General features: G+C 46.3%; 1 protein-coding gene across 8 annotated transcripts in view; it reads right to left on the bottom strand.

Moving 5' to 3' along the window:
* Nucleotides 1-13,783, bottom strand: part of LOC121858208 (prostaglandin D2 receptor-like) — a 134,265-nt gene that overhangs the window by 20,178 nt on the left and 100,304 nt on the right. For all 8 annotated transcript variants that reach the window (XM_042354430.1, XM_042354428.1, XM_042354427.1 and 5 more), the window contains one exon: nt 696-835. In XM_042354430.1, the coding sequence (XP_042210364.1) occupies nt 696-834 (139 nt within the window). In that variant the 5' untranslated portion in view covers nt 835. The remainder of the gene's footprint in view (nt 1-695; nt 836-13,783) is intronic.

Raw genomic sequence — 13,783 nt, 5'->3', positions numbered from 1 at the left:
TGAGTAATGGGATAGTGTATGTGTTACCTATCTCTCTAACACCGTAGTAATATAAGTTCTTACACTCCAAAATACATCACACTACAGCTGAGTGTCGTACAGTGAGTGTTTGCCTCGTATGTCTTCCAGTGTGTGTGAGTCTCTGCAGTAAAGCCGCTTATGTATACAACTTTGTTACTGAAAATATCCAAAATCCCTATTAGGAGGTGAAGATTATAGTGAGTGGCATGGACCTGACACCTCGTTAGGGGTAGTGTGGGTACAATATACTGTAGACTAAGCCTTTTTTTACAGCACAGAAGGAGCTAGTGTGAGAGGCTCTGCACAATAGTATTTCCATGCTAACCTGGCCCATATGCCACGCCCCTCTTCTATACTAATAGTTGATTGGTTCATAGAAAATTCAAACTGAATGAGTTCACAGTTGGTAAGCAAACTTATTATTATCTAAAATAATGTTATATATCTGGACTGTAAAAATGCAAATAATTTCAAGGCAGTCTGGGGGAAGGTAGAACGCTCAGGGGAACCAATTAGTTTTTTGTAGCTATAGACGATGGGGCGGGGCTTACGGGCCAGCTTAGCGTGAAAAGTTTTCTATAGATACCTTCAGCTTTCCCCATCTGTATGCTTAGATACCCAATTACAGCTGGGTGAACTAGGGTGCCCTACTACTAAAACAAGAGAGGACCCACCTGTAGAAGCGTTGACGAGAGAAAGATTGAGGTAGTCTTCTTCAGGATCCAGCACCATGGATACGGCCGTCCCTACAAGCGTCGAGAGAGCACCACCACCCCCCCAGTCCTCATCCTCCACACGCAGCCTCCCCGGCATCCTGTAGAACACGCACCAAGGATTAATATTAATTTGAGAAGGATATGTGGAGTGGGAGGAAGATGTGGAGTGGGAGGAAGATGTGGAGTGAGAAGATATGGAGAGGGAGGCACTCAGATGAAGTAAATAAAGTGATCAAATTAATATATTCTGGGGGGAGGGGGGTGAGGGGATGATGGGGTGGGGGGTCAGGTCAGGTCAGCAGTAATATTGACCAATAATCATCCAGTATGTTGACGCCACACTAATACAAACACTCCACAGAGTGACTTAGTGTTTAGCAATATACCAGGATAGACTTAATTATACCTCAGCTAACTGGTTATCCAGAAGGTAATTAAGGGTTAAGGTGAATCTATACAGGTATTAGGAATTAATTAGTTGGAATATTGAATGGTTGTTAAGGGGCCAGTTAGTGAGAATCTCGGTAATTAAAAGACAGAGAGAGTCAGGTCAGAAAAGCCAAAAGTAGGGTCAGTGCTAGGTCAAGGGAGGTGGGCAGTAAGCCAGGTCATTTTTACACCTAACCTTAGAATTATTCAGCAGCCAGTTGTCCCGGAAATAGTTAAGATTTACTGAACTAAACGAGCGTGGAGAGGAACTTGGTACTACTTAACTTTACACACGTGACCAAACTCTATTCTAATGACCTCTATCTTATATAATGAAACTTATTTATTATCAATTTGGGGGTAAATTATGTCAAGAGTAAAAATAATGTTTATATCTGAATCAAAAAGCCGATTGGTTAGGATAGGTTAGATTAGGTTAGGTTAGGTTACGTAATTCAGTTAGTGTTGCCAAGACAGTGACGCCTCATAGGGACACTATACAGTAAACTACACACATTAGCGAACCTTCTAAGTGGGTCTCATAGACGGCTTGTTAGAGTAAGAGCGGATATAGTACACTGTATACTAAGCCTTTTCTCGGTACACAGAGACGGAGTGAAAAGGGTTAACATTCTGCAGGTGACGAGAAAACAAGACATTATCTCACGAGGCGTATTTTTCAAGCCAATGCCTCACTACTCTTCTAACTCATTATATTTGTTTGTTTTTTTGGGAAATAATTGTAAGAACAAGTAAGTCTTTTGTTTCGCCTCCACTGCTGCAATCACCTTGTTGTGCCAGCTCGGGTCACACGCTACCATCACCCGCAGTTGGTAGGAATAGTGAAAATTGCTGACATTTTTTGGGGGGGATTTAAGTCACACGAAAGAGAAGCTTCACCCTCTACAGTACACCGCAGCGGCCAACTTCCTCAGCCACTACCACTGTGGGGCGCACATTACCTCTGACTAAGTAGACTTATATTAAATTTTTTTAGTCATTAGCATTTAAGTTGTCCATAAAGAAAATGAAGAACGAAAAATTATCATTTTTACGAGAGTTGAGGCCATCAACAGGGCAGACAGAGGTGGACGGTTTATACGAGTCTCCCGTCCCTCTCTCTCTGTCTTTACCGTCGAAGAAAACGGTTCTATGACAGCTGGAGCAAAAGTTTTTAATATAGGAGTTGTAATTAAAAGTAATTTATAAGAAATATAGCCAAAGTTTGACCAGAAACAAAGAGTAAATTAGAATCTATCTTATAATTTCAACGTATTCAGCTACTAAACGTTCTTACAAGTGTTCACAAACTTTATACCTCAGATATTTCCCCCAAGCTGTTATCGTCTTCAGTATTACGTTATTATTCACAGAGCAAAAACTATTACTTATTATTAACAAACACAAATGATGTTCATTAATTCGTTCTAAATTTACTGTGGTTTGTGTTTATATAATTATCTACTGTGCTTGTGTGTGTGAGGGCGGGAGGGAGGGTGGTGATGGAGGAGGGAAGGAGGTGTTGGTGACGGAGGAGGAAGAGGTGTTGGGTGACAGGAGGGAGAATGGAGGTGTTGGGGTGACAGGAGGAGGAGGTGTTGGGTGACGGAGGGAAGGAAGGGAGGTGTTGGGTGACAGGAGGAGGGAGAGTGTTGGGAGGAGGAGGAAGGAGGGGTTGGGTGACAGGAGGAGGAAGGGGGGTGTTGGGTGACGGAGGGAGGAAGGGAGGTGTTGGGTGATGGGAGGAGGGAAGGAGGTGTTGGGTGACGGAGGGAGGAAGGGAGGTGTTGGGGACGGAGGAGGGAAGGAGGTGTTGGGTACAGGAGGGAGGGAAGGAGTGTTGACGGGGAGGGAAGGGGAGGGGGGAAGGGGGGGGGGGGGAAGGGGGGACGGGAGGAGGAGGTGACAGGAGGGAGGGAAGGAGGTGTTGGGTGACGGAGGGAGGAAGGAGGTGTTGGGTGACAGGAGGGAGGGAAGGAGAGGTGTTGGGTGACAGGAGGAGGGAAGGGGAGGTGTTGGTGGTGGAGGGAAGGAAGGGGAGGTGTTGGGTGACGGGAGGGAGGGAAGGGGAGGTGTTGGGTGACAGGAGGAGGGAAGGGGAGGTGTTGGGTGACGGAGGGAGGGAAGGGGAGGTTGGGACAGGAGGAGGGAAGGAGAGGTGTTGGGTGACAGGAGGGAGGAAGGGGAGGTGTTGGGTGGGGAGGGAAGGAAGGAGGTGTTGGTGAGGGAGGGAGGGAGGAGGTTGGGAAGGAGGGAGGAAGGAGAGGTTGGTGAGGAGGGAAGGAGGTATGACATATCTCCCACACAGCCAAAAATACACATACACACACAAACAAACACTTGCATTCACCAATAGCATCGTCCTCTACACAACAACAACAGAGAGACAGACAGACATCACCAATAACAAGTTTCTCTTCTACGTTTCCTTGGTCAACATTACCCACAAGGTCACGCTGGAGTATTAAATTGCCGCCAAGTTCACCATTTTTGTGTTCATTATTTTCAGTTTGTGGAAAATTTGAACGAAAGTGATTTGAGTATTTTCAGGACGGGAGGAAGGAGGGAAGAGACGGAGGGGGGGAAGGAAGGGAAAGAGGGAGAAAGAGAGGAGGAGAAAGGAAGGAAGGGAGAGAGGGAGGGAGGGAGAAAGGGAGAGAGAGGGAGAGGTTGATTTTGATTTTGCCGCTTGCAGCGGCTACTTTATTGTGCACCCCACACTCATCCTGTGAGCGGTAGCGCAAAAGGATTACAGAGTAGGGTTTACAAAGGGTCATAATAATTAACCCCGGTTGTCAGGATATTATGGCACCGAAAGTTACACAGTATTTCATTTACATTATTTGTTTAGTTCTATACATAGAGGGTAACTTATTCACAAATGCGTGAGAACAGGCGTGTGAGGCAGTATGTCTGGCCTCACACTTTATTATTCACATTTACGTGGGAGGTATTCAAGCACATTGCGTATTTGGTTCTGTACATGAGAACTGATATAGTTACTGAGTGCAAAAAAGTGGATACAATCTTAATATGTCGGCTATCTTGCCATTAGAGATGAAGTGTTGTGCCATTTCACACAGTGTGCTTGGACCTGTCCCTAAAAGGTTCTATCTTCACACAGTCGAGGACGTAGTGTTCAAGTGTGTGGCCATATGTATGGCCACACACTTTACATTTAGTTTTGTTTACATCTGCTTGAGGAACATACTGCCAGAGGTACTTATATCCTAACCTTAATCTAGCGGTTACAACATCTTGTAATCTAGTGATCTTGTTACTTGCTCCATATACATGTTTCACTTGATACATCTCTAACGCGTAGCCATGAACGACTAGTGCCTGTTTAATTTGTCTACTTGCGTCAAAACTCATCAATAAGTTCTTTCCTAATTACAGTTTTAAGGGTTCTTTTTGACAGACCCAAATTGTATTCTACGGTGTCTTTGTTAGACGCGAGTTTGGCGAGGGCATCAACTCTGTCATGTTTTATGAGGCCTATGTGAGAGGGAATCCACAACAGTTTGACCCTGACACCCCGGTCAACAAGGCACGCATATTTGTGTCTGGCTTCAGAGACAAGATCGTGACAACCTGAGTCGAGGGCACCAAGGGCAAGTAGTGAGGATAGAGAGTCAGTGATGATGAGACTGTCAGTAACAGTGGTTTCAATGAATTTAATAGCTGTGAGTATGGCAACTAATTCAGTTTGTAGAGTGGATGCCCAGTTGTTAATTCTAACTCCTTTCTCAGTTATATTACCGTCAGGTTGAGTCACAACAACAGCACTTCCAGCCCTCCCACAGGCGGTGTTTCGAGATCCATCAGTGTAGATGGTCTGTGTGATATTATCATCAGTCTGTAGAGTGTGTATGTGTTCAAGGGCTCTCAATTTGGCAGTGTGTTGGAGATAAATGCTTTGTATAATTAATTTTTTAGGCGGATACGTCGGTATTGTGATATCGAAGGAAACTGTCCGCCAGGGTGGCAGGAAGCGCTGTTGTGTCTCAACTTTGTACAGGTGGTCTAGTCCAAATATCTTCATATGTGTAGCTGTAGTTTGGATCCATTTAGACTCAGTAGTCCCATGGTTCATACATTCTAGCAATTTTAAGGAAACAATGTTATCAGGATCACCACGCAGAAGCCTCAGGGCCATCATGAGGTTGACTTCAATTATTCTATCTTTAACACTGGGTATACCTAGTTCTTTCCTCATATTAAGTACTTTAGTGCTCATGGGACATCCTAGGATAATTCTGAGGGCTTTATTTTGCATTTTCTCGAGCTTGTCAACTCCTTTCCCGTCACGAATGACCAGGGCTGGTGCGTGGTAATCTATCAGAGATCTTATATAGCCTAGGTACATTGTTTTAACAATTCTAATATTAGCACCATAGTGCGGGCTGTACCCCGCTACACTTCTAAGAGGTCTCAGTCTGTCAGTACATTGGCGGGTTAGCTGTTGTATGGCAGGTAGGGTACAAGGGACGGAAACACCAAGATATTTAAAAGAAGAAACATAGTCAATAGTGTTGTTACCTATCTTGAACTTGGCGGGGCTGCGTTTGCGGTTCCCAGCTTGTTTGTTGAACACCTTAGTTTTGTCAGTGGAGATAATAAGACCGAGGTGTTCACAGGCTGCGTATACATGGTTCAGGGTGGTTTGCATTTCACGATGAGTTTTAGTATGTATAAGAATATCATCAGCATAGCTGATTGAGATATTGCTGGGGTTGTCTGGTATTAAATTTAATAATGCATTCATAAGAACATTGAACAAAGTGGGGCTAAGTACTCCACCTTGAGGGGTACCAAGTTGCATATCTTTAACTTCACTTTTGTAACCCTGAAATAGTGCAGCAGCCCTTCTGTTGGTTAGGTAACCACTTATCCAGTGTAACAGCCTACCTCCTATATCCATTTTGGCTAGTTCGTACAATATCAGTTGCCTATTGGCAATATCAAATGCAGCTTTTAGGTCAAGAAATGTGGTGTATCTGTGCCTTTCATCACCATGCACAGTTAGGAATGTGGTGATGCAATTATGTACACCTTTACCATGGGTGAAGCCATTTATGTTAGGAGACATGTGTTCTCTGATTCTATATAAGAGTCTGCCAAGAACCATCCTCTCAAAGGTTTTACACAGGCAGCTGGTTAGTGATAAGGGACGAAAAGCATCAGGCTGTCCTGGTTTCGGTATTGGTACAACAATACTGCTGGTCCATGATGTGGGTATTGGCCCTCGGCATGACTCATATTGTACAATACCAACAATGGATTGCCTGGCACGCGCCTTAGTAGTCTAATGATGTTGTAGGTGACTCCGTCCTCTCCAGGGGAAGTAGACCTACCCCTGGCGAGGGCGGCGTCAAGCTCCCACTCAGTATATGGAACATCACACTCATCGTGCTGTTTGCCCAGCATAAAGCTAATAAGATTACTTCTCTCTACAGACTTCGCATCAAGGAGTCCCCGAGTCCCAGCTGGTAACATGTCATAGCTCGACACATGAGCCCACTTTGTTATTAGCTCATTCGACTTTTGCAGAGGGTTTGGATGGGAGACGTGTCTTCTGTTTTTACCTCTGATTATGTTTATGTCTTTCCAGGCTTTGCTGAGGGATGTGTGTTGGTTCAGGCTGTCGACATATGTCTCCCATGCATTTTGTCTGAGTTCGTTTACACGTTCCCTGACAGCAGCAAGGGAAGCTTGATACAATTGTAACATTTGAGGTGTTCTACATTGTCTATTGTCTGTAACCCTTACCCACCCTCCTGACCCTAGCCCTGAGTTTTTTCAGCTCAGGGTCATTATAGCACTGCTGTTGCCTGTTCCCATTATGCTGACCACGTTTTCTCCTTTTTTGGTGGAGGCATTGTTGGTGAAGTATACATAAGTCCTATCTATCAGATCGTCATGGAAACTTTGGTAATTGTCAGGCTTGTAGTCCTTGTACCAGTCATGGATGAAGTCTATGAACTGGCTTTCATGTTCTTGCTTGACTGTGATTCTACGTCTGTTGAGTTTACCACCAGTGGGGGTGTCATTGGCTACATGTATACTAGCTTGGATTGGGCTGTGGTCAGACATAAGATCAGTGACAACATCAGAGCTATGAGTTGTGTATGATAGATTAAAGCCAATACATTTGTCTAGACCCCCGCCATAGATGTGTGTTGGTTCATTATTACCTATAATTTGAACATCTTCATATGCACTGAGAAGTGAGATAAGTCTCCTACCATTGGTGTTAGTGGTGGAGTCACCTAATTTCTTGTGTCTAGTATTCAGGTCACCCATTAGGACAGTGGGCTCAGTGTGTAAAAAGTCTGGGAGATCTGTGTATTGAAGCTGATCTGAGGGAGCATAGGCGTTTAGCACGTTGAGTGTGGAGTTGCCCAGGTGGATAGTGATCCCATGGTACTGAAGGTTGGTAGTCTTTTTGGATACAAGAGGTACATGCGGGAGTGACTTCTTAACATACATCAAACATGTGTGAGTAGAACTAGGATCATAATACACATAATTGGGCAGACTGGGTGGGGGCTTACCATTAGGTGTGAGACACTCCTGCAGACACAATATCGATGTCCTCAGTCACAACTTTGTGGTGTAGGTCAGGGTATCGTTTTCTAAGGGATGAGATGTTCCAACTCATCACCTTCACCGCTCTGTATCTTTGTCTGGTATTAACACTGGCCATTATGAAATGTATTTGGAATTTTGTCTGGTATTAACACTGGCCATTATGAAATGTATTTGGAAAGAAGCAAAAGGCACTGTATGATACTGTTCTTTTCTGCGCTGCCTGTCCCTTCGGCAGGCAGTAGGCCAGTTAACCTTTTGGAAACATTTCTGGAGCACGTACGGCTCAACAATTGTTGTATTTCATTGGCAGACAACAACACACTTTTGTTACACTCGACATCACCACCATTTTCTGTTTGTGCTTGTTCATCTTCACTGACCATGTCCACAGAGGCATCAGTAGAACTGTTACCAGTATCACTATTTTCCTCTGCGTGGACACTAGTTCCTGGTGGGTCTTGAGTTTGCACATCTGGTACTGACATCTGAATGTCTTCAGTTTGACTGTAATTTTTCCGAAGTTGCTGCACTGTGTTGGTGGTGTTTTTTTCCTGTAGTGTATCACAGAGGCTCCCAAACATTTCAGTTAGAGCTGTAAACTGAGCTTTGAGTTCTTTAATTTCATTTTTCAAATCATTGATCTCTTCACGATGTGCAGGGAGTGTGTTGGCAGCTACCTGTTGTGTCGGTACATCTGTGTTGCCCCATGCTGATCTTTCGATGACTGCTGGTGATGATCCTGGAGCTTTGGTGGGGAGGGCAGGCCAGGGGTTGGCCGTAGGGAGTACCCTAGCAGCATTAGTGTTTCTTGAGACCTGCCTGGGTGGCGGGTCTGGGCGCTGAAGGGGTGTAGGAGCTCTAGAACAGTTAGGATGCCATACAGGAACTCCAACTGTTTTGCAGTTAATACACTTCTGTTGGATGACACCCCCTTGAGCAACTGTATCTCTGCAAACCTGTGTTGCATGTTGCCTTGAGCAGAGACCACACCACGGCTTAGTCGAGGGGCATCACCGGGCCACATGGCCCCAGTGCTGACAGTTGTAACACCTCCGGTTAGGGGGCTGATAGAGTGTTACCTTCAGAGTCCGATAGGCACCACGGACTCGAATGGTCTTGGGTGGGTCTTCCGAGCCAACCCAGTCTGCAATGACTGCATTCTTGCCCCTGAGTCGCTTCGTCCTTCTGATGTAGGGATGGGCTTCTAGTAGTGTAGGGGTCTGGTACTGGTCGAGCCCTATGATTATTATGGTTTTCTTGCTCGGTGGTTGGGATGATTGTTCCATGGTTATTCCCCTTATGCTATTGGTGGTGAGATCCCAGCGACTGCTGGGTCGTTTCTAATCAGAACATGATCTTGTGTACTGACTCTGAACTGAAACTCAGCCCCTGGGTGTTTGTCTTCTGCATCAAGCCAGCCAGAGATACTTTGTCTTCAGGTGATGTACCTTCAGGGAAGTATAATCTACTCCCCATGGGGGTTTGTGGTTGTAGTTGATTGTCTCTACGTCTTCTGCCTTTCGGCCTTCCCGCTTGTTCCTGACTGAACTAGTTGAAAGCCATCTCCGTTGGTGTCAAGGTCAACTACAGTCGCCTTGGCCTACCCAGCGCATCAGGAGAGCAAAGCGAGCAAGCTGGCCCCAGTCAACTCAGACATGGTGGAGTTACAGGGCTCTCGACTTATATGCCTACGTCAGAGGGCCGAGGACTGCTTGGCACTCCTAGGAAGTCAGCGGTGGTTGGGAGGCGTAAATTCTTTTAGAGTGACAAAGGAGATTGGCATCTACTGTACCGCGTATTAAGTGGTGAGGGGAGGCCATGAGCGGGCCTCCTGCGAGGGAGTGTGGTGTCGGGGACTAAGGTAACAGGAGTTTTCTCAGTTTATAAACACTTTTATTACACTAAGCACTTGCCCTAATAGCATGTCTGTTTTTCTGGTTAGATACAGTATCAAAGTCAATTTTAGTTTCAAAAAGAACTAACCAGCTTGGCACAATTATGAGGACGGGGTTTGTGTAAACAAACCTCACCATACGGCCGAGCGCGGTGACCACAAGGGTATAGGCCTTGCCTCGCGGGCACCTACACCTACACACGCATTGGCCACAGTGCTCAACACACGGTAGTTCACTTGTTATACAGGCAACATATTTGCAGTTGTTGACCTATCCCCAATCTCTACTGGGTGGTGTTGTGTTATTTCAGTCAAGTGCGTAGCTTCTAATCCACTGTTGTTCTCAGAGTGGACTGATTTAGCACCTCCTTGTCAGGAGATGGCGGCCGTACCCAGCGGTGCTTATCTCACCGGCGGGTCACGGCTCTCACCGGTACTGTCTAGTACTGAATTCACTGGCTTAAACACTGTTCTTAATCACCAACACTGGTTCCACTTCTTTCCGAAACGAAATGTCACTTCTTTGGATTATGCTGTTGATATCCCGGTGGTGAGGATGGGTCGGGGAGAGGGACTTGGGAATGGGCCACATGGCCAGTGGGTGAGAGCTGCTCAGCAGGAGCAGCGCCTAAATAGGTCTTGACCCTGCTTGGTGGTCAGGTCAACACTTGTTGACTGCGAGGTCTGGGTCCGTGTGTGTGTAGTGTGTATGCGTTTAACTGTGCATGTTTGTTTTATGATGTACAATATGTTCCCAAAACTGTGTATAAAAGTTCTAGAACTGTGTATGTCTGTATGATTGGCTATGTATGTAGAGGTTCGTCGCGTGTGTGCGTTACAGGTGGTGTAGTGAGCAGGTGTGAGGGTCTCCTGTGCTAGTGCTGGAAGTGCGCTGACGGGGAGGTGTTAGTGAGAGGAAAGGACCTTGTTTTATAAGGTCGTGGAAGATGTTACTGAACGTCCCTGACATCCCCAAGGAGGAACCTTGGACAAGATGCCAGTGAAGCGTGGAAATATGTCCTTGTGTCTGTCTCCTTGAGAGGGTGAGGAAGAAGGTCCCTCTCATGATAAGTAGTAGTCACAGTGAAGACCACTGTGTCCCTGAGGTGCAGCTGGCGGAGGAACCTTGAGGGTGATACAAGGTACAGGACAGTAATTGAGGTAATGACCCTGATGCACCTGTAAGAAGGCCGTCTCTGTATACAAGCTATAGACACATGTCCTCACCTACACCTATGAGAATAAATAAGGTCCTGTGAGGGTACAGACTTGTCCTAACGGTACAGACGTGACGGAGGGACCTGGGTTGAGTACAAGGTGTCCTCGCGTGACCTACAAGAAGAGAGCTGTGGGCGGGCCCCTGTCTTCTTCAGCTTGCATTGGTCAGTCAGGTTTTTGTTCTCACGCTATCTTGGTGTGTGTGTGTGGAGGGTAGTGTGTGTGAGAAATGGTTAGTGTTGAGAGGCATCAGATGGTGGAGAGGAACACACACACACACAGTGAGGGTCAGGGCAGTAACACCCCCACCATGACGCAACACCCTGGCGCTCGTCCCGGTCAGTGCGTGGAAATTGTGGGTCCCGGGCGACTAGCGGTACTGACGGTATGACGGTGACGGGGTTCGACACGTTACCTTCAATGGCTGTCACGGTGATGGGTACGTTGTTCCGGGCGACGACGCTACTCCGTAACGTTACGTGGTGGCTGGTCATCACTGCTGTTACATTCATCTTCATCAACACACGTAAACCGTTCATACACCTCACGGACCTGACATGCACACACAAAGTCAAAAGTACACACACACACACACACGAGAGAGAGAATAAAAATCAACAAAAAACACTCCTTCGACAACAACTGGGTGTTTGGAGGCCATTGTAAACACCACTGTGGCTCTCGTTCGTCTCGATCAAGTGAAGTCAGCTGGGGTGAGTTACGCGAACGTCAACAAACATCAGCTGTTGGAATAATAACAACAGTGGCACGAGTAAGGGAGAAATGTGTCAACAGGTTCATTGTCTTAGAAAGTTAAGCAGGTGTGAGGCAGGTGAGGTAAGTGGGTGGGAAGATGGAGAGAAGCAGGAAGGGGGGATATAGAGTGAGGGGAGGAGGAGAAAATAGGGAGGAGGAGGAGGAATGCATGAAACATTGGCGTCTTGTGTGTACTTTGGCTGCGTATTCACTGCTTCAGGGCTCAAGTTGGCAAGCCGCGAAGGAAGCAAATTCATTGCACTTGACATACACTCGGCCTCCTCCCTCCCTCCTCTTCTTCCTCCTCCTCCTCCCTCCTCCTCTCTTCTTCCTCCCTCTTAAACACTTGTATTTTTGTGGCTGTTTCTTTGGTGTTTGTTACTCAGTGCTCTCTCTTCCTCCCTCTTTCCCTCCTCCCTCTTCCTCCCCCCTCCTCCCCCTTTCCTCCTCCCTCCCTCTTCTTCCTCCACTCTTCCTCCCATCTTCCTCCCACTCCCCTTCCCTCCACTCTCCTCCCTCTTCCTCCCTCTTTTCTCCACTCTTTCCTCCTCTTCCTCCTCTTTTCCTCCCATCTTCCCTCTCCACTCTTCCTCCACTCTTTTCTCCACTTTTCTCTCTCCCTCCCTTCCTCCGCTCTTCCTCCACTCTTTCCCTCCCTCTTCCTCCACTCTTTTCCTCCACTTTCCTCCCCTCTTTCCTCCCTCTTTCCTCCCCTCTTCCTTCCTCCACACACAATCCAAAAAGTATCTTACGAATGGAACTAATGAATGCCCAAATGAACACTGTAATTCTGTCTGTCTGTCTGTCTGTCTGTCTGGGGTATTTTGCGTTTTCGAGTGTTTTAAGGTTTTGCTGTCAACAGCTAATAGGATTCGTGAAATGTTTATTACATTAACGACCCTTGGATTGCAGTTCCTACCAATTACTTAACCATACAAAGTGAAAGGGTGGTTGGTAGTTAGATGTTTAATGGGGTGGTTAGCCTTATTAAGAGAGAAGGACTTAGGGGAGTACTGGAGGTTGTGGGTGGGGGGTGTAGGGGAGGGTTGTAGAGGGGGGGTGGGGTGGGTAAGGAGGAGGGAGAGAGTGGAGCAGAGACATGCAAAACGTGGAGGGAGAGAAGTAGAAAAATAAATATTAAGCGTGGATGGAAAAAAGGTGAGGGGGAGTGTGTTGATTATTTAATTTAAACATTCGTCTCTTTCTCTACACACACCATCCCCTACCCATTCCATTCATTCCTTACGTCCCTCTCTCCTCCTCCTACCCCCTCCCTTCTTCCTTCTCTTGCCCTGTCTTTCCTCCTTTCCAACCTCCCTCCACTCTTCTTCCCCTTCCTTCCTCTACCCCTTCCCCCTTCCCTCCTCCTGGCCTCAGAATGATATAGGTTAAGTTCGTGTCATCACCCAGGCCACTATCACACACTCTCCAGGCAACACCCATTAAATACTTCCTGCCTCACTCATGCTCCATCACGCTGCCTCACCATGCTCCATCACAAGGACAAGAAAGTCTAACGATACTGTAAGACGATGTAACCAGCCTTGTGTTCTGTTACTGCTGAAATGTATCCGTGTGGTGTTCTGTGAGATATCCGTGAGGTAATCCGTGAGATATCCGTGAGGTATCCGTGACCAGACTACTAGAAGGTTAAATGAGACAAATTAATCTAAGCCTCGTCAACCTAACCTAACCTAACTTAGAACCGATGTAATAAGGGTTTTAGGATTCCCAGCCAATTGAGCCGGATGGATTTTGTAATGTATAATTTTTCTAAAGAATTTGGTTTATTTATTCATACGAAATTTTGATTTATACTGAGGATGAGGTTATGATGGGGGGGAGTTTGGCCAGGTGGAGGTTAGGTAGGGGGTAAGAGTCTGGCCAGGTGAAGTGGTGGGAGGTGTGGGCGGGAGGGTAGGGTGCATCCGCTGATAGACTGTTGTTGAACCACTCTTGATTTACTGTACCTAATCCCGGAACATCAACACACACAGACAGCACGAGTAAGTTAATTCTGGCATTCCTTCCTCCACACCGCAAATGGCATCACTGTTATGGAAGCTACACTCAGAACCACTTCAGTAGCTCTTTTCTTACCCTTTAGAAATACATTTTGTTTTGACCTTAGGATGAACAGTTAACTTGGATTGTG

The sequence above is a fragment of the Homarus americanus genome, unplaced genomic scaffold (genome assembly GCF_018991925.1).
Source record: "Homarus americanus isolate GMGI-L3 unplaced genomic scaffold, GMGI_Hamer_2.0 scaffold57980, whole genome shotgun sequence".
NCBI lineage: Eukaryota > Metazoa > Arthropoda > Malacostraca > Decapoda > Nephropidae > Homarus > Homarus americanus.
The sequence above is the reverse complement of the archived record's forward strand: the minus strand, read 5'-3'. Positions and strand labels throughout refer to the sequence as shown.